General features: G+C 37.0%; 1 protein-coding gene across 1 annotated transcript in view; it reads right to left on the bottom strand.

Moving 5' to 3' along the window:
- Positions 1-9: 9 nt before the first annotated feature.
- LOTGIDRAFT_133010 (hypothetical protein) overlaps positions 10-25,689 on the bottom strand; it is a gene marked incomplete at both ends in the record, with an annotated part of 68,071 nt that continues 42,391 nt past the window's right edge. Inside the window, 7 exons of the mRNA XM_009067412.1 lie at positions 10-1,137; positions 1,434-1,573; positions 1,789-1,894; positions 3,347-3,634; positions 4,060-4,202; positions 4,792-4,936; positions 13,480-13,650. Coding sequence (XP_009065660.1) covers positions 10-1,137; positions 1,434-1,573; positions 1,789-1,894; positions 3,347-3,634; positions 4,060-4,202; positions 4,792-4,936; positions 13,480-13,650 — 2,121 coding nt within the window. The remainder of the gene's footprint in view (positions 1,138-1,433; positions 1,574-1,788; positions 1,895-3,346; positions 3,635-4,059; positions 4,203-4,791; positions 4,937-13,479; positions 13,651-25,689) is intronic.

Genomic DNA, 25,689 nt, shown 5'->3' with positions numbered 1-25,689 from the left:
GACAAGATGTTAAACACCATACTTACCGTCAGATTGCGTTCCCGAATCCACTCGAATACAATTATTGGGAATGTTATTTTTACCGAACGCTGGTCGAGGAACCATCATAGACTGTCTAACGTTCCTCTCGGGGTGGAAGATAATGATGTGCACTTTTGGTGTAAACATACAAGCTAGAGCTACGGTGGCACTCAAACTGATGGAAAAACACATAGTGGCAATCCTGATCATTATACTATTAGCAGTACTGAAGTATATAGCCACAAACGCCAGCCATATAATGCATGTTGTATACATTGTAAATCCGATATACTTTGATTCGTTAAAAGCTTCGGGAATTTTGCGAGTTAAAATTGCATAAATTGTACAAATTATAATTAAAAATATTGGATAGCTGAAGCCGATCATGTAGCCGCTTCCGATGGCTGCGGAACAGACGAGCTGATGATCGTCCCTATTGGAGTAATACGCCATCGCTAATGGCGGACTAATTAATAACCAAATTAAGCTTATTACGATTTGGCAAGCCACTAAACCTCCACAAATCACCAGCTGAGATTCAGGGCTAATAAATTTCGGACGCTTCGTAGTTTTTCGTCCGGCTTCAAATATTCTAGAAATTCGGTTAGTTTTTGTCAAGATGGCTGCATAACACACAGAAAAACACAAACCGATTCCAATTTTTTGAGCACCACACGTCATCGTTAGCGGTTTTGACACCAACACAAATGTCATGGAATAACACATGAAAATTCCACCAAGAAGCACAAAACTCAATTCACGACCGGAGGCTTTAACTACGGGCGTTTCCCGATGTCGGTAAAACACAATGGCTACCCAACACGTTATGACAATACCAAGCGCCGCTAATCCCATGGCTCCGATAGAAATGCCGTCGTCGTAACGTAAGTAACGTTGCGGAATCGAAACGCAATATTTTTTGTTAGTTGAAGCGACGGATCCCCATGGACATTCCATACAAGCGTTCCTGGTCGGAAGGTACTGGTATTTGGAGCAGTCCCGGCATTGCCAGCAACACGAGTTGTTTCCGATGACGGCCTGAGTGGCTGTACAAGGTTTAGCACATTCAGAACTGGGGTGGACCGGGTTTTCATATCGGAAGATCGGTGGGGTATCCTGCAAAAATAAAAAGAGACACATCTCTTAGGAATTAATCCAAAGCCCGAAGATTCCCCACCCATGTTTTAACTAGCAAGAATTAATGTAATAAAACTACAAAAACTTTACAATCTGAAATAAATCACCTTTAATCCCCGAGAACCAGTAAGTTTGGCCTTTTGACCAGGTGATAGAGGATCATCGAGAACCTAAGTTGGCCAAGGACCAACTGGAATAACCCACAAAGCATGGGCCACTTGGACCACCCATCAGCACCCCTACCCAACCAAATGGAATAAGTCTTTGTAACTTACTATAGTAAGATTTCCATCTCTGAAGAATCCAATGGTTCGCCATTCATATTTTCCTGGTGAGGTTTGGACGAAGTTTAAGATCCTATAACGAGATGGACCATCTCCATTGGGTAAAAACTGGAACTCCGTACCGGCCATGCCTTCAAATAGAAAAAAAGACCTTCTTGTTTGTGGAAACACAAAGTGGCCGTTTTTCATCTCAATGAACCTAATTTGTTATCCTTGTTTTCGTTGTTATCTAACTATTGGGTTCTGTCTTGGACCAAATGGTAGACAAAATCCTTGAGAACCTAAATTGTTATCTTTGTAAAATCATAAACATGAGGTTTAACCATAGACCAGCAAACATACTTACTTTTAAAGCGGACATCTAGAAGATATTGTTTAAATGTTCGACCATCGATTGGGTCCATGGCTGGACATAATCCATATCGCCCTCCACACAGATCTTTATGCATCCTCTATAATAACAATCATAAAGATAACGATACAGTTAAGACTGTTACTCGGATTATGAAACAATCAAAGCGACAAAATTGCAAAACTGTGAAAGGAATCTAGATCCTTTGAAGCGTTCGAGGAAAGTTGTAACAAAAGTTAACCAGAGCAATGCACAGTGTTTCTTGCTGGGCGTATAGAAAGCTATTTGGATAGCAATGTGTACCCGTTCTATTTTAGCGCTTAAGTGAGAAGTTTTATCACAAATGTCCAAGTGAAACTTTCAAACGTAGTTGCTGGGTTATTTGCTCGGTGCACAATATTGGGTCTGAAAATCTGCATTATTCACCCTACAATATAGCCAATATGTTACGTCATCTGTGCTGTTATTTATAACCGGCCTTGGACTTAAGATAGCTAAAAACATTTATTGGAGTACCATCCGTTTATAGATTTAAAGATTTCATCCCTATCTATTTATCTTGTGAATGAACTTAATGGTTAGTAAAGCTCAAATAAAGTACTTTCTGGACGATCATCGACCTTAATTCGACCAGATATTGATGACCATCTCGAATTAAATCTATTTATGGTAGCATTAGCTTCAGGGGATTATCTATTTAAAGGAGCTACCCATTACTTTTACAGTTTGCGATATCCGCATCCGCTGGAAGCGAACGTTAACTTGTCATCTACCAACAACTACCTAGTTTGCGATATCAGGATCCGCTGGAAGCGAACGTTAACTTGTCTTCTACCAATAACTACCTAGTCTGTGATATCAGCATCCGCTGGAAGCGAACGTTAACTTGTCATCTACCAACAACTACCTAGTTTGCGATATCAGCATCCGCTGGAAGCGAACGTTAACTTGTCATCTACCAATAACTACCTAGTCTGTGATATCAGCATTCGCTGGAAGCGAACGTTAACTTGTCATCTACCAACCAACCTACTTTTACAAGGAACTAAAGTCATCTGGTTTTGCATGATTAAAGAACGCGTACTTGAAGACTTTTAACTACCGAAAACAGGACGCATTGTCGCATACTTTAGGTTCTTTAAGGATAGCTTTTGTCAAAGTTCAAAAGAAAAAAAGCTGAAATTTATCCTGATAACAAACTCTATTTTGTTGGTAAATAAATATATATTTCTGGAGAACTTCGAAAGTGCTGCTTTGAGTGCAAAGCTTCACATCTATATGGTAAGAGCTCAGCTAAATATGGATCTATTTTAAAGCAAGGATATGGTATCAAATTCTATATGGTATAACTCCTTTAAGAGCTCAGCAAAGTAAATTTATAGAAATATATTTTTAGAACACTTAGACCAAGGGATAGTGATCTATTTATATTCTGGAGCTTTCGAATATTTGTCGACCTCTTCCACATACACGAGACTTTGACTATCGGAAGACTAAAGCAAACGTTAGAAACGGGTTGACAAATATCGTAATAATTATTAAACAAACTAACCTTAGCAGCGTTAGCAAACGCCAAGACACCATCACTGACAAACTGTAGCTGAGCTTCAAGCTCGAAACCGTTGCTTTCATCAATTTGTTCTTTTCCTGTACAGGATTGGTTGTACTCTTCGTTGAGTGGAGTCCATAAGCTTCCCGGATATTTACATTTAAAATGATGTTCCCAATACTCAATAAACCACGGGTTACGTTTGTTGGTTTCCGGTCGTAAATTCATGAAGTATCTTTTAAAGCCCGGAACTTCCACTGCTAGCGGCTGAACAGTAATCGCGCCTTCTACCTACAACCGGAAGTAGAATTAAGTGCCAATTGTTAATGGCGGGAATTGCAGGAAACCAAAAAAAACACAACGTCGTCTATCAAATTAGGTTTAATTCACCTCCAGATGTTCGTTAACCGATGACTCAATGATCAATTTAACTTGCAGCTTAGTCCACAAAATGTGACATCTGTCATCGACAAGATTACAGATAGTTAGGCTTGATTAGTAGACTTCTACAATAACAGAGAAACTGAAACGATTCATTCATTCATTCATTCATTCATTCAAAGAGATCTAGTCGTCTAAATATTTGCTTTATAAGCAAGCAGGCGAATAACATTTCAACTATTTGTATCCGTTCTCAGTAGGCAAATTCGACTTCCGAAATTCCTCTAAAACAAAAAAAGTCCAAAAGGATCTTTTCAATTAAGCCTAGAACGTACCTCGCTTTCTTTGCCCCGATATGCCAATCCTCTAGCTCCCCAACCATCACTACCAATCCACGTAAAGTCACCAGTAGCCCCCATTCTCTTGACAGCTTTCATAAACTCCCCCACTTCTTGGTCGGATCCGAACACTATTACACCTGTAAGGAAAGCAGATAATACATTTGAAGGGGTGGCTGGCATTTCCATTATTGTCCGAGGTCACACAAATGAAAAAAAGGGTCATTCCCCTTTCTTGACATTCTCTATAATGTCGAGTTTTCCAGAGTTCTGTCTCTAGTGTTGGCATTCCACATATTCACATTCTATCTCTCTGATGTCGGCTCGTAGTGTATAAATTTCAGTCATCACATTCTCTTTTTTGACATTTCCTATGTCAGTTTTTGATATTGATATTCCCTATTATGGCAATTTTCCACTCTTGACATTCACTATAATGCCAGTTTTAAATCTTGACATTCCCCTTTTTGACATTCCTCACGTTATTTTTCAATGTTGATATTCCCTAATGATGCCAGTTTTCAGTCTTGACCTTCCCAAATGATGCCAGTTTTCAGTCTTGACATTCCCAATGATGCCAGTTTTCAGTCTTGACATTCTCTTAGATGTCAGATTTCAGTTTGGACATTCCCTAAAGTATTTGATTCAATCTTCACACCTCTTTTATGACATTCCTTATGTCAGTTTTACAAACTTGATATTCCCTTTAATGTCAGTTTTCAGTCTCACCTTTGGCTTTTCCTTTCCTCTGCAATCTATGAACGACCTTGTCATATTCTTCATTCACCGCCACGCCGGAGTCTTTCATTAGAATCTCAGCCGCCGCAAGACAAACTCCAGCCTCTTTCAACAACTTGTCAACTTCACTGAAACCCTGCAATTATTAAAATAACCTTTTAAAGGGACGTGGTCGTCTAAATATCTTAGGGACAGGGACTGGGGGAAGTGATGTTTTTGGGTGCGGGGTTCGGGGTTCGACGACCGACGCCCTTTTGGGACCTTTGATTGATGAGCAGATTCACCGCCATCATTCTTCGAAGTTAGCCATATATTGACCATACATGTAATTACAGTCGTCTACATATCTCTGGGACAGAAACTGGGAGAAGTGATGTTATTGGGTGCGAGGTTCGGGGTTTCAAGACTTTCCAAGTACCCTTTTTAGAACCTTTGATCGATGAACAAATTTTACCGGCGTGGTTCCACAATTTCAGCCATACCTAGAATATCATTTTAGCTATCCCTGTCACAATTGAAATCTGGCGTCAGTATTGTCTAAAATTTAAGATATTATTGTTATCATAGCGTCATTACATAGTTTGACCCTTTCATTTAATTGAAGGCGAACACTATTCATAAAAATTTCCGTTCAAAAAATTAAATAGCAAGAATTATAGCGTTTCAATTTTAAGCGTATTTCAATCTGGCAAAAAATCATGAAATTACAAAAACAAAAGTTTAATATTAATCTTCTGATTTTAAAATCTGACGCAGGAATTCAAGACAATAAAAAGGAAAATACGACTTTTATTTCTTGGCTTCGACGATTCCTAACTGTCCACTTTCCTTCCGAGATCAGTCAATCTGAAAATTTTACAAGGTTCCATTTATTGGTGAACGCGAAGCAGAAAGAAATTAGTTTCTAGTCGACTAATCTTTCTGTTTTCATTGAGGAAGGCGCGTGATCGGATCATGTCGTTATTTTACAAAACAAAATTTATAGTCGTTTACTGCATTCTGCCGAAACGAATTGATAATTTATTACATGTTTCTTCGCGTCCTTGAAGAAATTTGTTAAATTTAATATGCGAACTAAATTTTATAAACTCCGTAAAGGCGGAATTGAATGTAATATGTTATTTCCGGTGTTCCGGTTTTCCGCTTCTGTGTAAATCTCGTATCTCGCAGTATCGGAGACATGTCATTCCGGTTTAAGTCAATTTCCAATTTCAAACGAAATAAAATGACTTTTCACGTCTAACTGTACTGTACCTTATTGGTCTAATGAAATGAAATGGAGTTGTATATCCTACTGTTCTGTATCTTATTGGACTAATGAAATGAAATGGAGTTTTATATCCTACTGTTCTGTATTTTATTGGACTAATGAAATGAAATGGAATTTTATATCCTACTGTTCTGTATCTTATTGGACTAATGAAATGAAATGGGAGTTTTATATCCTACTGTTCTGTATTTTATTGGACTATTGAAATGAAATAGAGTTTTATATCCTACTGTTCTGTATTTTATTGGACTATTGAAATGAAATAGAGTTTTATATCCTATTGTTCTGTATCTTATTAGACTAAGGCCTTGTTGAGTGCAAGGAGGGAGTATTTTTATTAATGGCAGTGGAATAAATTTACCTCAATTTCCAAGTGTCGATGTATCTTTAATATGAACAGCCTGTGGCATATAGGGCCTCGGTTCTTTGTCCCATCCTAACAACAAGACACTATTTCATCTCAGCCCCACTGACAAAGGGAACGTAAGAGGTCAAAGTAAATGGATGTGTAGGCAGGCAAGTTTCTCATAACTATTTTTAGATACCACTCGATTGCCCCTATTTTGCTTCATTTCCGATTTCTGTTTATTTTGTGCCATCCTAATAAAATGACCTTTATCAATCTGAATATAAAGTTGGTTTTTGATTGCATGTTGGATCTCTTGGGTCCAGTGAGTTTCGTCACAAATTATTTTTTTTGTTCTACTCTCTGATTTGTATTTTGATATAATCAGGAAATGACGTCATTGATGCAATAAGAAGTACAATAAAAATTTAACTTTGTGTCATACTACATTTAATGGAAATTATTAGCTATATAGACTCCCTGAAAGGGATGCTGAGTTTACAAACCTAAATACCAAATAAACATTATTAGCTATGTGTACTCTCTGAAAGGAAAGCTGAGACGACAAACCTAAATACAAAATAAACATTATTAGCTATGTGGACACTCTGAAAGGAAAGCTGAGACGACAAACCTAAATACCAAATAAACATTATTAGCTATGTGGATTCTCTGAAAGGGATGTGGAGTTGACAAACCTAAATATCAACTAAACATTAGCTATGTGGACTCTCTGAAAGGAAAGCTGAGATTATAAGCTATGTGGACTCTCTGAAAGGGATGTCGAGTTGACAAACCTAAATATCAACTAAACATTAGCTATGTGGACTCTCTGAAAGGAAAGCTGAGATTATAAGCTATGTGGACTCTCTGAAAGGGATGTCGAGTTGACAAACCTAAATACCAAATAACATTATTAGCTATGTGAACTGACAGGGATGTCAAGATGACAAATTTGTTAAGTATTTATTTAAATGTCCAGTCTAGGGTATTCTGTGTCAAAGGCATTGGAACAATCAGTAAACATCATATTCATTACTTACGCATCAATTTTCTTACATTTCCAAGGAATCAATTAATTTCTATAATATTTTCAAAATGAATGTATGATCAAAGGAGGCACTAATGATTATATTTACAATCAAAGTTTAGGCTCACGCAATGGGTTCTTGTTTAAATTGTGTCTAATAGATTTTTAGTCTGCCTTGGACAACCCTTGGCAATTTAGCTTGTATCTTTTTGACCCTCGTCCTCATCAAAAGGACCAATTTAGTCTGGGGTATCAGGCTTCAAGGAATATGTCCATTTATTTAGCTTTACCTGCTACAAAAACACAGGTCTGAGTTTCATTTTGAAAAGAGATAAAGGGTTTTCCGACTTGAAATCGGGGCGTAAACCCTAAAGAAGTACTTATTCGTGTAATAGAGAGCTTTTTCTTTTGATAGACTTTTCCCGTTACCTGTATCACTTTTTAGAATGGTAGTTTCGGCTCAAGTCAATCGTATAATTAAATGACGATAAGTGAACCCCTTTCTCAACAAATTGAATTGTCCTAATGAGCACTGTGTATCAAAAGCACTTGTCTACAGCATGAGATAAGTTCTATAGTCAAATAGCTAAACAACTACTATCAAGGTACCAGCTTGCTGTCCTGACGAGAACCGTGTATCAGAAACACGTCTGGTGGCAGCAACAGATAATCTCTAATCAATTTAGACGACAGGGAACCTTTAAATATAACAACCTTGCATTTCAATTGAATCCTATCATTTAACAGAATTCAATTTGTTCCCAAACCCAGATCGATATTTTTTATTCGTAAACAACAAAAGAATTTATTTCAATAGCTACTCTTGAGACGAACAGTGATACAGTGAATGATATAGCAAATATCTCACACCGTACCCACATCTTTAAATTTTGATATACTTGAAAACTTTAATTCAATTGAAAATATTTTCAACAAGATTGGAAAACATCTTGGGAGGATAATACGGGGTTGCGAGGACTGGAGAAGGGAGTGCTGTAATATTAAATGTAATGGAGAGACACAACGGCATTTTTTTCGTTCCAGTTTTCTTTGAATTCTGTAAAAATGTTGATGCTTTGCGCTTTGTGATTTTCAATCGGCTTCTTCCTTGTGATTTGAATCACAGCTTGTCAAGTATGTTTTCTCTTTGTGATTTGAATAAAATATTTTCTCCTTGAGATATGAATAAAGTTTGTTTTTAAAGTGAGTTTCCTCCTTGTGATTTGAATAGATAGTTTTCTCCTTTCCGTTCTTGTTATTTGAATAAAATATTCTTCATTTCTTCTTGTGCTTTGAATAAAGGTTTTTCGGGTTTCTCGTTATGATTTGAATACAAACTTTGATGTGATGTGAATAAAATTTTGAAGTCTTAATACAAATACAAATAGAGTTAGTATAGAGTTTTCACCTTGTGATCTGAATAAAAGTTTTGAAGTCAGTTCTTGTTATTTGAATAGCATATTTGTCATTTCTCTTTGTGATTTGAATAAAGTGTTTGAATTCGTTGATTGTGATTTGAATAAATTGTTTGAATTCGTTGATTGTGATTTGAATAAATTGTTTGAATTCGTTGATTGTGAAGAATGTCGGACAGTTGTCAAGTAAACTAGCCTATAAATCACAGTTGTAATGAAAGAACTCAGAGTAATTTGTTAGTTTGATAAAGTAAATGATTTTAGAATGTTAATTGTCCACCACAGACAGAGTGATTAGGGGGATTTTATCTTTCAAATGTCGAAGATATCCTGTCTACTTAGTACCTATCATTCTAGACTTGTCGTGGAATTAGTCTTTAAGGGATATGGTCGTCTAAATGTTAGCTCTATCAGCTGAAGAACTTGATTTCAGTTTAATCATATATTTTATAAACTCAAAATATTTTCTTTACCAGCTGATAGAGCTCAAATTCAGCTATCTGTATGGTCATCTACATATTTACTTTACCAGCTGATAGAGTTAAATTTCAGCTATCTGTATAGTCATCTAAATATTTACTTTACCAGCTGATAGAGCTCAATTTCAGCTATCTGTATGGTCATCTACATATTTACTTTACCAGCTGATAGAGCTCAATTTCAGCTATCTGTATGGTCATCTACATATTTACTTTACCAGCTGATAGAACTCAATTTCAGCTATCTGTATATTCATCTAAATATTTACTTTACCAGCTGATAGAGCTCAATTTCAGCTATCTGTATAGTCATCTAAATATTTACTTTACCAGCTGATAGAACTCAATTTCAGCTATCTGTATGGTCGTCCACATATTTATTTTACCAGCTGATAGAGCTTAATTTCAGCTATCTGTATAGTCATTTAAATATTTACTTAACCAGCTGATAGAGCTCAATTTCAGCTATCTGTATAGTCATCTAGATATTTACTTTACCAGCTGATAGAGCTCAATTTCAGCGCTATCTCTATCCATTTTAGGAATAGCATGAAAAGCATTTATTAGGATGACAAAACTGTCTAGTTTTTTGGGCATCCTCTAAATCCTACTCGTCGTATAAGTGGACTCTCCTTCGAGGCATTGTGAGTTGACAAACCCATTTGACAAATGGCATCATGTGTTCCTGCAGAGTATGGTGTATGCCCTGCTGCCTTGATAGCGACATTTGCCCTTGGGTTGACAAACCTTTCCTCATTGCACAGTTTTAACCCAATCTGGAGTAGAAAAATTGATATTTATGATCTGAAACAGATGGTACCTTACTTGCCGGAAGTACGCCACCAAAGTTTAAATTAAAGCACTTCAAACCGGAAGTAGACTGAGCCTAATTCTTTAGCAGAAGTAAGCTAATTTGAAGAATAAATTTGCATATCTGTAAACGGTAATTCTGATTTGAATAATATATAACGAATGCCTGGGAGGACAAATTAACTTGTGGTGGCATGACATAAATAAAGATTCCTGGCACTGTGACAGGAATTGGCGGTAACGAGCGCCGTAATGGGTCTAGTCGTATTTAAACCGGATTGATCTGTAGATTATGTGAACCGTTTAGTCACATGAGATGACGATGGCTATTAAGGGAATGGTTTGATCATAAAATGAATACCAACCAGTGGCGGCGCCAACCTCCTGAGACTGGGAACAGACTGACTTCATGGGGGACAACTTGAACGAAATTAAATTCAAAATGTAGCCACTCTGTGATAATAATATAAATACCAACCAGCGGCGGCGTCAGCCTCTCGAGACTGAGGTTATAAATAGGGGGCAGACCGACTTCATGGGGGGACAACCTTTGAGGTTGAAATTTAAAATGTTGGATTTCTATGGAAGAGCATAATCGTAACCCTCCCATGGAGTGTCTGGGAGGTTCTACGCGAAATAAATCAAATCTCAAGATTTGTTGAAATAGGGGTGCAATTTTTTTTTAGCTGGTAGACAAGATCCTCCAGAACCTAAGTCGCTATCCTGGTGAGATCAATACCAAGAAGTTTGTTTAAGGACCAGCTGATAGACTGGATCTTCATGAACATAAATTGTTATCCTTGTGTGATCAAGGGCCAGCTAGTAGACTGGATATCCATGAACATAAGTTTTAATCCTTGTTTGATCAAGGACCAGCTGGTAGACAGGATCTTCATGAACCTAAGTTGTTATCCTCGTAAAAATGGTTATTTCTTTCTTTCATAACTGTCGATGGAAATCATATAATCTTTAATTCAGTGATTGTTGCCGAGTTGCCTGTGGCTTGAATTAAAGATGAAGAATTAATTCCACTGTACTGACGTCGGCTGAGCAATGAAATGGATTCAACTTTGACAAGTTCTATGTCAGTAGTGACGTTAATAGCATTAACCCTCTTGGCCCAGTAATACAGTTTTAGATCACTGTACTTGGTTTTGATTTTTGTCCTGATGAGGATTTTATAACCTAAACTGGCCCTGAGATTTGTTTAGATCATAAGATGAGTCGTTCTAATAAAGATTATTGTTTTTATCCTGATGAGGATTTATATCCGAAACTCTTGTTGAGATCCATTGAGATTATAAAGTGAAGTGTCTGAGAGAAGAATCTTTGTTAAAGCTGTGTTGATGAGGCATATGAAACTATGGTAATACACACGAACGTACGTCACAGCCATCTTCCTTGACTTAATAAGTCGAATTTTGAAAAAGGCTTTAATATTTCAACAAACATTTAAAGTTTTACAAATTGCTTTATCTGTGATGTTATATCTTTGCTGAAATATTCAGGTTTTTTCAAAGAAAAAAAAACTCGACTTATTAAGTCGAGGAAGAGATTCAAAATGGCTGTATACTACGTTCGTGTGTTATTTCCATGTAAGAACAATACGTAGTTTCGTATGTTGATAAGGTTCTGTTATTTTCGAAAACCTTGAATTTGATACGAAATATCAAGTCTCCATTCGAATCTAAATGTCCTGATATTTTACGACGTATATCCGAAACTTCTCTAATACGACGTGCAATTTAATTAAAAAAAAAAAAAAAAAAAAAAACAAGTTAAGAAGTATCGGACTTCACAACAAGATAGGATTATATTAAGACTTATTAAGATTTTAAGATGGTTTGCGTGTTTTCCTCTCGACTTTCTATAATACAAGACAGCGAGTGACAACATATTTGATTGACCTGAATCTTGTTTTAATCCTATAATAGAAATCTTATTTCTCTATTCGAAAATAGAACTTTGACAGTTTTTTTTTTGTATTGCGCAATCAGGATGTTTTGGTTATTATCTTCCAATGACCAGTTGGTAGGAAGGATCCTAAGTGAATCTAAGTTGTTATCCTTGGAAGATATGATTTATTTCTCTTTTTTCTGTGTTCCTTTTTATTTCGTTTCGGAGCAAAAACGTATCCCATTTGCAATAACTGCAACGGTGGGAGATACCCCCATTCCACTAGGCAGCGATCTACGACAATTTACACGCTCGGAAGGAGCGTCAAAGATCCCCTGAGGATGGGGCGATATAAGGGTACTTATTACGATCCGATAACTATTCAATGGCGCTCCAATAACTATATACATGTGTACGATCCAATAACTATTCAATGGCGCTCCAATAACTGTATACATGTGTACGATCCGATAACTATTCAATGGCGCTCCAATAACTATATACATGTGTACGATCCGATAGCCACTTCATGGTCATTGGTCGTCACCCAATTCCCCAAAAATACCTTTGGTAGCGAGGAGACATTCCTCGTCGGGGTTTATTTATTTTGATAATAGAATATTTAGGCGACCAACTTGTGAGTTGCTACTGAATTATTCAAATATTTTTGACTTGCTTTATGACGCGCGAAGAGACCCTTTCAACATCAAAGACATTTCGACACTCTTTATCGATTTAAATCTTGAAGTAGAAATTTTAATTTTTTTTACTTAAAAGAAGCCCGGCAGAAGTTACAGCACAAATTATACGTAGGATGACGTCACAAGTGTACACGTCTGCACTAATGTATATGTCGTATTCCTTACGTCTGCTGAGGTTATAAGTAGTTAAGTACAGAATTATCAGGCTCTATAAGGTTTCACCATCGTTATGATATTGCGTCAACAAGTCTGCTATCTCTCCTATTCCTTTTAAGTCTTCTGTGAATTATGCGAAATTCGGTGGGTGAGTTGAAAGAGTGTGTTGGCACCAACTTTTCGCACTCTGTGAGCAGGAATGCAGGATGTTGTTTAAAACCAAAAGTCAAACTATCTTAAATGATTCATTGTTGCTAATAGAGTCATGTCATGTCTACTTCATTTATTGGAGATCACGGATATGAACTATGTGAAGTGTACAATGGGGTTAACTTTGATAAATCAGAAACTTAGATTAAGTTTTGTTACTGGCATTTGAATTATCCACATAAATATTAAAACCCGTGTTGCTAGATACATGAAACAAAAAATGAATACCATGGTCTTTGATGTGATGGACATTTGATATAAAACAAATGAAGAATTAATCATTAATGAAGATAAACAGAAAGTAGGACGTAAAACTCCATTCATTTCATTAATAAAGATAAATGGAAGAGATAAAAATTGGATTACCTTCATGCCGTAGCTGGATTCCTCGTACACGACTGAGACGTAGGTCCACCTGAAGAGTTTGACCAGCTCCACCATGGCCTGGGCCTGGTTGATGTCGGAAGGAATGGTCCGAAGAAAGAACGGGAATCGGTCTGTATTACTTAATTCTGGACTTGTCGAGAAAAAGCTGATCTGAAAGACACAAAATAATAACATTGTGAGTCCTGGAATGATTTGTGATAAGGGTTGAAGGAAGACACCGGGCCCACTTTCGAGGTACTGGTCTTAGCATCACTACCTTCATAATCTGTGAAATTTACTTCCGGAACACGTGATACCACCAACACGTGACCTCAATAATACTCCAGTGGACCCATCTGTAAATGGGTAAAGAATAAGAAATGGTGGACGTGTGTTATAATCTCCATCGTCGTGTGAAAGTTTTCCAGTCTAAATGGGTACGGATAATTTGAAAAGGATAAATGCCACGAAGTTTGGTTAAGAACCAGCTGGCAGACAGGATCCTCGTGAACAAATTGTACTCTAGATTTAACGGAACGAATATGGAATATACATCTCGAATGCTGATTAAGAATGCTGCAAAAAGGACAAAAATTGAAAAATAGATTTAGATAAATCTGTCCCTTAAAGAGCCACAAAAGGATAAAGAAACCAAAAATAACAGCAAAGATAAAAAAAACATGCTGGGGTTAAAAAACAAAAAAAAAACGAATGCTGATTTGAAAATGTCTCAAATTGGTTACCGATAAACTTTTGATCCAGTTAATGTAAGAATCGACCCGAGAAGAAAAAGACATATTTTATCACCGGTACTAGGTCAGATTAGCAAAGGCAATTACTCGAATTATTCATTGTCTTCACGACTTGAAAGAAATCCCCATAAAGCGCAATCAATGTTAACGGTTTGTTTTCCAATCACTGTATAGTCTCCTTCATCAGAATCGATTTGGTAATTACAAGACCTGATAATTGCTTTAGTCCGATCACCGCTGTTCGTACAGTTGATAATACCTAATTATGGGTTATATTCTAGAGAGTGGTCCACTGCTGTACTATTATCTGTTTATAGATACACCAGGCATCACCTAACCCTTAGTTATATTTCAGAGTGTGGTTCACTGTTATACTATTATCTGTTTAAAAAAAAAAAAACTTCGGAGAAGGGATGATTCGATTGCTCTCATATAAAGGACCTTTGGTGGTCAGAAGACATATATTTACTTTAGGTTGTAATTTAGAATGTGGTCAACGGCAAAATTGTCACTATAGTGAAATACTTTGTGAAACAGAACCTTATGCCTTAAAACCCCCAACCTTCCAAATAGTCAATTCCTGCCTTGTTAGTGAGACTATTTGTAAACTAGTTAGGGACTGTATAACCTACTGACCGGTCAACAGAAGAAAGTGAAAAAGAAAAAAGACGGCGGTAATGGCGAGAAGGCCGTGATTAAATACAGGGCTTTTCACATCTATAATCAATAAGTTCAATCAAAACCGTTTCTAATTTCTCCCTAAGCTTTAAATCATACTCTAAGTCAACCTTTTCTTCTCGCCAACACGATTTTATTTCATGACTTATGACTTATGACCTAATTGATTTCAACACGGAGTTTCACGCTCGACTGTTCTATACTTTATTTGTCAAGTCAATAGAATCGGCACCCATTTGGACTAATGAAATGTAATGGAGTTTTATATCCTACTGTTCTGTACCTTATTGGACTAATGAAATGTAATGGAGTTATATATCCTACTGTTCTGTATCTTATTGAACTAATGGAATGAAATAGAGTTTTATATCCTACTGTTCTGTATCTTATTGGTCTAATGAAATGAAATAGAGTTTTATATCCTACTGTTCTGTATCTTATTGGTCTAATGAAATGAAATAGAGTTTTATATCCTACTGTTCTGTGTCTTATTGGACTAATGAAATGAAATGTAGTTTTGTATCCCACTGTTCTATATCTTATTGAACTAATGAAATGTAATGGAGTTTTATATCCTACTGTTCTGTATCTTATTAGACTAATGAAATGAAATAGAGTTGTATATCCTACTGTTCTATATCTTATTAGACTAATGAAATGAAATAGAGTTTTATATCCTACTGTTCTGTAGCTTATTGGACTAATGAAATGAAATGGAGTTTTATATCCTACTGTTCTGTATCTTATTGGACTAATGAAATGAAGTTTTATATCCTACTGTTCTGTATTTTATTAAGCTAATGAAATGTAGTGGAGTTTCCCTTATTGAACTAACGAGCTAAGAAATTCGATGGAGTTTTGAATTCAATTCTGTATCTTATTGGACTTATAAAACCCCGACAAATGTCATACGTCCTCGTGGTTTTGAAATTGGATATAAAGTTTGAAGATCAAGAATTAAGATTAAAAGGATCGTAGCGGATTGAAAGAGATCAATTTTATGTAACCTTTTAACACAATGTTAGTGCATCAGTCCGTAAGATAAGTTCTTAGAAAACACAGCTCTTGACTCGTTTTCTAACCATGCGTTTACTCTGTTAACTCGTGCTTAATACAGCTCCAGATATTTCATTTCGTTTTTCATACTGTGTTGTTTAACATCTACAAATTGTTTTGTTATGAAACCTAAATTGAATTTTGTATTTCGAAAAACCAACTTGCAGATCTAAATCTTGAGGTATTATTTCAATCATTAATCATTAATTTCAAAATGTATTCATCTGCCGGGTTATAGCTAGCAGCTTTTGCAAAATCGTTGGAATTAAACTTTTCGACCAAACGCTGAAGAAAAGGCTAATGCCACACAGCTGTCTCTTCCAAAAGCAAGGATTTTGCACCATGTAATCTAAGTTTCTCGTAAATTGGCGAGTCTTGCAAGTGCTGAATATTTAAGCGGAGGTAGACCACAGAAGCTTTTTGACTAATATACAGCCCTGGACCTATGATATTCAACTCTATTTCTGATCATTGGCGAACAACAATTTATAATGTAGTTTTTACTCTGAAATGACTACCATTAATTCAATGTCAGAAAATGGCAAGAAAAAAGACTATTTTTATGGTGATTCAATCGACTCTTCGACCTGGAATTTGTCTTGGAATTTTCTTACTACAGTCTCAACTGTTACATGTCTCTCGGAAAATCTTCCATTTTTTCCACGTGGTTGAATTTAATTCCTATAAGTGAAGTATTTAATACGTAAAAAAGATTTAATATTCGTGCTATTCACGGCTTTCAAGATTACAGACATTCGCAGTTGACCTTCTTCCGTTCCAATAGTCACTGCTTCATATTATACCATATCATCGTACACGATAGCACGATTGCAGTTAAACTCCATTAAATATAGTCTAACTAGTTAACAGATTCTGTCATGGTAGCAGTAAGATAATAGTGAGCTACTGTAACATACGATCCAACTAGCTAGCAGATTTATTATATGTGCTTCTATATGTCGTTCAAATCTTATAGCTAGCAGATTGTGACACGGTAGCAGTGAGCCACCATTGATCTATACTGTAAGTGTCTAGCTAGCTAGTAGATTGTGACAAGATAGCAGTGAGCCAACATTGATCTAAACTATAAGTGTCTAGCTAGCTAGTAGATTGTGACATGATAGCAGTGAGTCTCCATGGATTTAAACTAGTGTCCAGCTATCTAGCAGATTGTGACACGATAGCAGTGAGCCACCATTGATCTAAACTAATGTCCAACTAGCTAGCAGATTGTGACACGATAGCAGTGAGCCACCGTTTATCTAAACTAGTGTCTAGCTAGACACACCATTACATACAGTTCTACTGTTCTGTAACTTAACTATAAGTGTCTAGCTAGCTAGTAGATTGTGACATGATAGCAGTGAGCAGCTATTGATCTAAACTAGTGTCTAGCTAGCTAGCAGATTGTGGCACGATAGCAGTGAGCCACATTGATCTAAACTAATGTCCAACTAGCTAGTAGATTGTGACACGATAGCAGTGAGCCACCATTGATCTAAACTATAAGTGTCTAGCTAGCTAGTAGATTGTGACATGATAGCAGTGAGCAGCTATTGATCTAAACTAGTGTCTAGCTAGCTAGCAGATTGTGACACGATAGCAGTGAGCCACCATTGATCTAAACTAATGTCCAACTAGCTAGTAGATTGTGACACGATAGCAGTGAGCCACCATTGATCTAAACTAGTGTCCAACTAGCTAGCAGATTGTGACACGATAGCAGTGAGTCACCATTGATCTAGAGTAGTGTCCAGCTATATAGCAGATTGTGACGCGATAGCAGAGAGTCACCATTGATCTTAACTAGTGTCTAGCTAGCTAGTAGATTGTGACACGACAGCAGTGAGCCACCATTGATCTAAACTAATGTCCAGCTAGCTAGCAGATTGTGACACGATAGCAGTGAGTCTCCATTGATCTAAACTAGTGTCCAACTATCTAGCAGATTGTGACACGATAGCAGTGAGTCACCATTGATATAAACTAATGTCCAGCTAGCTAGCAGATTGTGACACGATAGCAGTGAGTCTCCATGGATTTAAACTAGTGTCCAGCTATCTAGCAGATTGTGACACGATAGCAGTGAGCCACCATTGATCTAAACTAATGTCCAGCTATCTAGCAGTTTGTGACAAGATAACAGTGAACCACCATTGATCTAAACTAGTGTCCAGGTATCTAGCAGATTGTGACACGATAGCAGTGAGCCACCGTTTATCTAAACTAATGTCCAACTAGCTAGCAGATTGTGACATGATAGCAGTGAGCCACCGTTTATCTAAACTAATGTCCAACTAGCTAGCAGATTGTGACATGATAGCAGTGAGCCACCGTTTATCTAAACTAATGTCCAACTAGCTAGCAGATTGTGACATGATAGCAGTGAGCCACCATTGATCTAAACTAATGTCCAGCTATCTAGCAGATTGTGACACGATAGCAGTGAGCCACCGTTTATCTAAACTAGTGTCTAGCTAGACACACCATTACATACAGTTCTACTGTTCTGTAACTTATTGATTACGAAACAGCGTTCTGCACCTTATTGGACATGATAGTTAAAACCGGATTGAATTTAGTTTTTGCCAAGTTGTATCAAGACGAATATTGATTATAAACGAATCAATGAATGCTCAAATCTGGTAAATAATGTCTAGAAAAGTGACGTGAAGTAAATGAAAGTACAACTTCAGTCGAGTTGAACCTGATCGTCTTATTAAACAACTGTCAGACTTCTACCATCAATATCTCAAACTCTGGTTTATCTAGACAACGTTTCGACCTGTTTATAGACTGATCCCCGAGTCAGGGGGCTGGGGAGTGGATGGAGGTTCGGGCGTGAGAAAAACTTATTAAACAACTATTAGACTCAATATCTCAAACTTTAAGTTTGTCTCCTCATGGTTCCGATTTGTTATTGAGACCTATTGAAAACCGATTTCTGGCCCAAATTGTCTAGAATATAGGGTACTTGGATGGGCTGTGGGGTTGTTGTTTGGTTGGTAGTTTTTCATCCAGTCTGTCAGCTGGTAGTTTAAGGCTCAATGAATGGAGTTTTACGTCCTATTTTTCTGCACCATGTTACATGGTCCATGTGGGCTAATGAAGACACTGCCCTGTGCTCGAAACTCTTACTAATGTAAAGACTGTTTCAGGGTATAGTTACTTAACATTGGTTTGTTCATCTCTGAATTTCTTGTACTTCCTGCTTTTTTTATAATGACATCAAACAAACGGCCAACCATGAATGTTCCGCTAGCGCTGTGTAATAGATTCAGTGGAATTAGATTCTGATATACGGAAATTGTCGGGAACGACCGAATTGGAATCAAGTAGCTAATATCTGACGCATGGTGTGTCTGAATTGAAAGGCTCCATTATTGGTAGTGATAAAAACTAAAGGAGAACAACACGGTTCGACAGTTTTCTCTTTTCATCGTCTGCAATCAGCCGCGGTGATAAAAGGTCGAAGTTGGCGAATTTCTTCATTTGTGAAAATTGGATTGAAACTATTTCAATGTGGGCGATGTGATAAAAACCGACAATTTCAAATCAGGAAACTCGAGATTTGCCATTTTTTAATTCGCAACTCAGAGAAAGCAGACACCGTTTGAAATGGATAAAATAAAAGGAAGTGTAACAGACAATACCACTATAGTCTTAGAAAAGAAGTTAATCGAGTTTTACGTCCTGCTGTTCTACATGTTATTGGGATACAGGACACGTATTCTTTAAACGAACTTAACGCTTTTGTTATTGCCTACATTTTAGACATTTTAGGGACCTCGTGGAATCCCTATCAGTAATACAGGTCAGAGGGGCTGAAATGGGAAACGTGTCTGGTTGTCCGGATGAACAATAAACCGAATCCCAGTGTGCTACAGCCTCGCATGTTAAAGATCCCTCGACAGTTGGAAATTCAAAAAATCTTATTTCATTGCCTCTAACATAATGTCCCTCATTGCACAATACAAGGCATTGCACGTCTTCATTTGTCTAATCAGGTACAAAACAGTAGGATATAAAACTATGCTATGCTATTTCATTAGAACAATAAGGTGTAGAACAGTAGGACATAAAACTTCATTCTATTTCATTAGCCCAATCAGGTACAGAAGAGTAGGATATAAAACTCTATTTCATTTCATTAGTCAAATAAGATACAGAACAGTAGAATATAAAACTTAATTTCATCTGTTCACTCAACAGAATGCCGTCTTACGTTACGGCATTAGCCTCTGCCTTTGTGATTTTGCGAAGATAAATAACTTATTTCAGTTTTTATTCATTTTTGCCAGTAAAGATAACGGCTGCCGATGAAGTAATAACTGTACTGAACTGAGTAAAATGAAACGACCTTAATAGCTAATCTAATGACGGTCATTCATCAAACTAACACGCGACACGTCCAACTCAGTTCCAACCTGAAGGTCACCTCCAGATTATCTATTATGTCATTGGCGAGAATCTCGCGTGATTCACCGGTAATTTTTGTCACCAAAATTGTTTAAAGGGATTGTAAAGAGATATTCAAAAAATTTTGTGTATTGGAACACCTATAACATCAATTTGTACCATTTCAATTTTGAATCAGACGTCTGTGGTTCCTGCAATTCCACTAAAACTAAAGCTTTTAATGACGTCAATATCGCAAAATCTGTTTATAACACAAAATGCCTTTTGCGATAATGACGTTATAAAGCACTAAGTTTTAGTAGAATCGCAGGAACCAAAGACGTCTGATTGTTAATTATAATGGTGCAAATTGGTGCACTTGATGTCCGCGATACACCTAAAAATTCAGGAAAACCTCTTTACAATCCCTTTAAGTTTGGTAAGAAAATCTAGCGTGTTTCACCAGTAATTGGCAGCTCCGGCATTGTTTTAGTTCAGTAAGAAACTAAATTGTATACTCGTACTGAGATGGAATTAATTCTGATATTAACTGTCAGGCGATAAAGGGATATATTGTTTTTTTCGACAGGTGGGAAGAGAATCTTGCCTGATCGATCAGGAATTTGCAGCTCAATGAGAAGGGGCATATTCGCCAAGCTCTCAATATCCCATTTGTTAGCCGACAGGGCTCAATTTGAAAGGGATAAATTCGTCTAAGATTCAATACTAGATCTGTAAGCTGACAGCTCAATTTTAAAACAGCATTGAATGTCTGATGGGACAGTGATTGGAAATTGGAAAAGATTAGTATAATGCCACTGTCCTTAAAATAATTCCTTCATTGCACACTACAGGTCTTCTTCAGCCTTTTTTGGAGCAGAAAAAGGATGTAAAACTCATTTCATTTTAAAGTTTTGTATGAATTATCCAGGTCAGTATTTCGGACTACAACATACGACCTACTTGAACAATGACGTAGAAACGCTATAGATAGAACGGGACATCCGGTGACACAAAACAGCATCCGGTTTGCGAAAATTCTGCATCCGGTATTTATAGAATAAGTGCTAGCCAATCACAAAGGACAGTGACCGCTCTTTTGACCAATTATTTTGGTCATTATGTTTTAAAATTGTGTTATTTAAGGCGACCTAGTTAATAATTACACTTGATAGTTCCCTCTGTCTGTCTTGTAAGTGGCGTGAGTTCGAATCTCCTAAAGGCAATATCAGTGGGCACTGTCTGTCTTGCAAGTGCCGTGAGTTCGAATCTCCTAAAGGCAATATCAGTGGGCACTGTCTGTCTTGAAAGTGCCGTGAGTTCGAATCTCATAAAGACAATATAAGTATCTGATGTTTAAATACCGGATTCAGCGCCAACACCATTTGGCTTGTATTGAACAGCCTTTTTGAAAACGATGAAAAATGAGACTCCGGCAATCCTGCTGCGTTTAATGACCAGACTTTAGATGGGACGTAAAATTCCATTTAATTTCATCTCCGATGATTAGACGCATGTTGGTGTACTTTAAGTATAAGTTAACGCTGGTGGACTTTCTTCAGACACGAAAGCAAGAAGCAAGGATGATGGATGGCAAAACGATCGCCCAAAACAAGTTGAACGAACATCCTTTTAATGGAGACAAATTGGAAAGCAAACAACTTCGGGGAGACATAAGACTGGTTGCTTCTATTAACATAACAGTCGTTACGAGTCAGGATAGCGAGATATACTGGAATTTAATTACCTGGAATCCTGAACACATCAATCAAACAGTCCCCAAGTATTTGGAACCTATATAAATTAGTCCTGGCTAATTAATCAAATGATACGAAATAAAACAGAGCGTTGCCTTTCCCGGTTTGACCATTTAAGATGTACAAACGCCAGGCAGTGTGCAATGGGTACAATTCTGCAAAGCTTATTTTCGATTTCAGCTGTTGAAAGCATTTCGATTTTTTAGAACATTAGAAGCTTTCTGGATGTCAGATCCTCTGACCTGACAACTGCTACCGGGTCGAAAAACATCAGAGTTTCGTCTGCACCGATGCACATTTAGTGAGAAATATCTAAATCAAAAGAGGAAGTTTGCTAACCGGTGTAAACTGTTTTCAGATCGACACGAAAAGTTTGGGCTCTTTAATCAAAGATCAGAAGCATCGGGGATGAAACGAAGAGTAAAAACAATCACCGTATCTTACAGATAATTGGACGTGTCGAGAATCAATCTATCTTACTTAATTAATAGTAAACGCATCAATCTTGTTCTGTTATTGGCCAATCGCCCACTTGTTATCAACAAGTTAAGAACTGAATTTCGACTCCTTTCACTTCCTGATTGACATTAAAGGTTACAAAACGCTATCGGTTTCTTTATTGAGTAATTGAATCCTATAACATTCGTGAGGTTCTATTTGAACGACATTTGTTAAGCACTTAGCGGATGTGAATATCAGTTGTCGCTCCTGACGTACACATGATCAAGTTCCTCAGACGTAATTCACAGAAGGTAACAAAACTCCATTGGTTTCTTTCTTGAGTAATTGAAATCGTATAAGATTCATAAGATTCCATTGGAACGACAGCTGAAAGGAACTTATGGAATGCAACAACGTTTGATAACGCAAAATTGGTAACCCGACAACGAACCAATTCCTCAGACGTAATTTCACGGAAGGTTACAAAACGCTATTGGTTTCTTTCTTGAGTAATTGAATCCTTATAAAGTTTGTTAAATGCCATTTGAACGGCATTTCATAAAGGCTATGATGTCGCTGGAGATGCAGATAGGGATTGTGATAAAATGCCAATTATTTAGTCCGATAACTTTAGCCCTACCCAGCTAAACAGACGTGATAAACGACCGTCTCGTATGCTACTAAAACTAAGCATGTCTTTTGTAGCTGCCTCAAATGATAATGATAGATACTTTTGCGATAGTGATGTCACATAAACCAGCAATTCTTAAATTACAGGAAGTACATACATCTGACGCAAATTGGAATGCGCAAATACCATCCGTGATACCATAAAATAGCTAGGAAAGCTTCCGTGCTTGCTTGATTGGATCGCCAATTTAAGAACATTTCAATCAACCATTTCCGACAAATCACGTAATGTATTAGTTTACAATGTGCTTTAACGTTTTAACGAAAGGAAAAGACTCGATCTTTATTTGATAATCGGCATGTTGAAAATTACCGTTAGTTTACACAGCGATCTTCTTACTATGCAGAAACATGCTCCAGACTGTAAACGAAAACTTGTAAATTCCAGCCCTGACCGTATTCCACATGATAATATATTTACTTTGGACAGATTCCTGATATTTTTGTACTTCCAGGATAATTTAAAGAGATTCCAAATCGGTTCCAGTTTACCAATTCCATTGACAGCCTGATAGAGTCTCAGACTTACTAAGTTATCTCACTCAATCCGATAAAAATTAAAATAGGGTCTATAGATTGATAACTTCGTTTCGTGTTTTTTGTGATTTAATTTTGTACTGCATTGACAGTAGGTAGCCATGATTTTAGATTGGTTTTGTGAAGCCGACAGCCCTTTTAGAGAGTTCATATAGCTAATAATGTTTATTTGGTATTTAGGTTTATCAACTCAGTATCCCTATCAGGGAGTCTATATAGCAAAAAATGTTTAGTTGTTGAATAGGTTTTCAACCTGACATCCTTTTCAGAGAGTCCGCATTGCTAATAGTGTTTATTTTCATACAACTCTCCTATCATCTCATATCCTATCCTATCCTATCCTATCAGATAGTCTTCATAGCTGATAATGTTTCTTTGGTACCATTCTCAGAGAGCATAGCTAATACTCTTTATTGTATATTCTAGAGTGTCCACATAGCATATAATATTTATTTGTTATTAAGGTTTGTCAAAACAGTAACTTGAACTCAATTTCAACCATCTTGATTTTCTATTCCCTATGGAGATTCTCAGCATGGGGAATGACAAGTCATAATTTATGACGTGTGTTCAGGGCAGCAGAAATGATGATAACTTCCGGTTTAATCTGTTGCTATCGACAGACGTGAAAGATGAATGACGTTACAGACAAGAGAGATAAATCATTCTGTATTCTATTGACATTCTACGGCAATTCTTTATCCGTCTTCAAATAACACGACCTTGGACTTGCTGCACGAAAATCGGAAGGATCCAGAGCAAAAAAGGAAAGATGGCGGACCTCGCACCGACCTTGCTTGTTTGCTAGGAGCCATATGGGAGATACCGGAAGCGCTCAGACCAAAACAGAAAAAAAGGATGGCTGGCCTTAGACCTGCAAGCACAAGTAGAACAATATCAGAGGCACCAAACGAAAACATGATTGATGGACTACCAGGACTACCCCGAGCCTTGTCGATTGATAGGCATTAAACGAAATGGGCATTAAAGTATGAGCAGAATTCGTAGTACTCTTGGTACATCGGGTCACTGGAAACGATCTGAACCAGAAGACGACCCGGCTTCAATGACTCATAGAATGTAACGTCACTATTGCGGAGTTGGTGAAGTCAGACAAGGTGTTGCTTTCAGAAACACGAAAACAAATTCACTCTTACTAAATAAGCTACAGAATTAAAAATCTTTATTTCATTTCACTAGCGTAAACATTTATGAAGTTTATAATCTACCTTCAGACAAGACAGACTAAAACTATTACCGCTATAATCTCTATCTGTCACCAACTATTTTCAACATTTTAAATTAAAAAATCTACTGGTTCAATATCTGGTGTTGACCTTGACTAACGTCATCGTTCCTCGGCATTCCAATCGACCAAGTTGTAAATGAAAGGAATAATCAGGGAAAGATCAATACCAAGAGGTTTGACCTAAGACCAGCTGGAAGACGGGATCCTTATGAACCTAATTTGTTATCCTTTGTCAAACAATTACCAAGAGGTTTGGCCTAGGTTCAGCTGGTAGACAGGATCCTTATGAACCTAATTTAGTATCGTTTGTCAAACAATTATCAAAAGTTTGGTCAAGGACTAACTGGTAGACAGGATCCTCGTGGACCTATGTTGTTATCCTTGTAAAATCATTACCAAGAGATATGGCTAAGGATCAGCTAGTAGAAATTATCTTTATGAACCTATGTTGCTATCCTTGTAAAATTATTACCAAGAGGTTTGGCTAAGGATCAGCTAGTAGAAATTATCTTTATGAACCTATGTTGCTATCCTTGTAAAATTATTACCAAGAGGTTTGGCTAAGGATCAGCTAGTAGAAATTATCTTTATGAACCTATGTTGCTATCCTTGTAAAATTATTACCAAGAGGTTTGGCTAAGGATCAACTGGT

The sequence above is a fragment of the Lottia gigantea genome, assembly GCF_000327385.1.
Source record: "Lottia gigantea unplaced genomic scaffold LOTGIsca_82, whole genome shotgun sequence".
NCBI lineage: Eukaryota > Metazoa > Mollusca > Gastropoda > Lottiidae > Lottia > Lottia gigantea.
The sequence above is the reverse complement of the archived record's forward strand: the minus strand, read 5'-3'. Positions and strand labels throughout refer to the sequence as shown.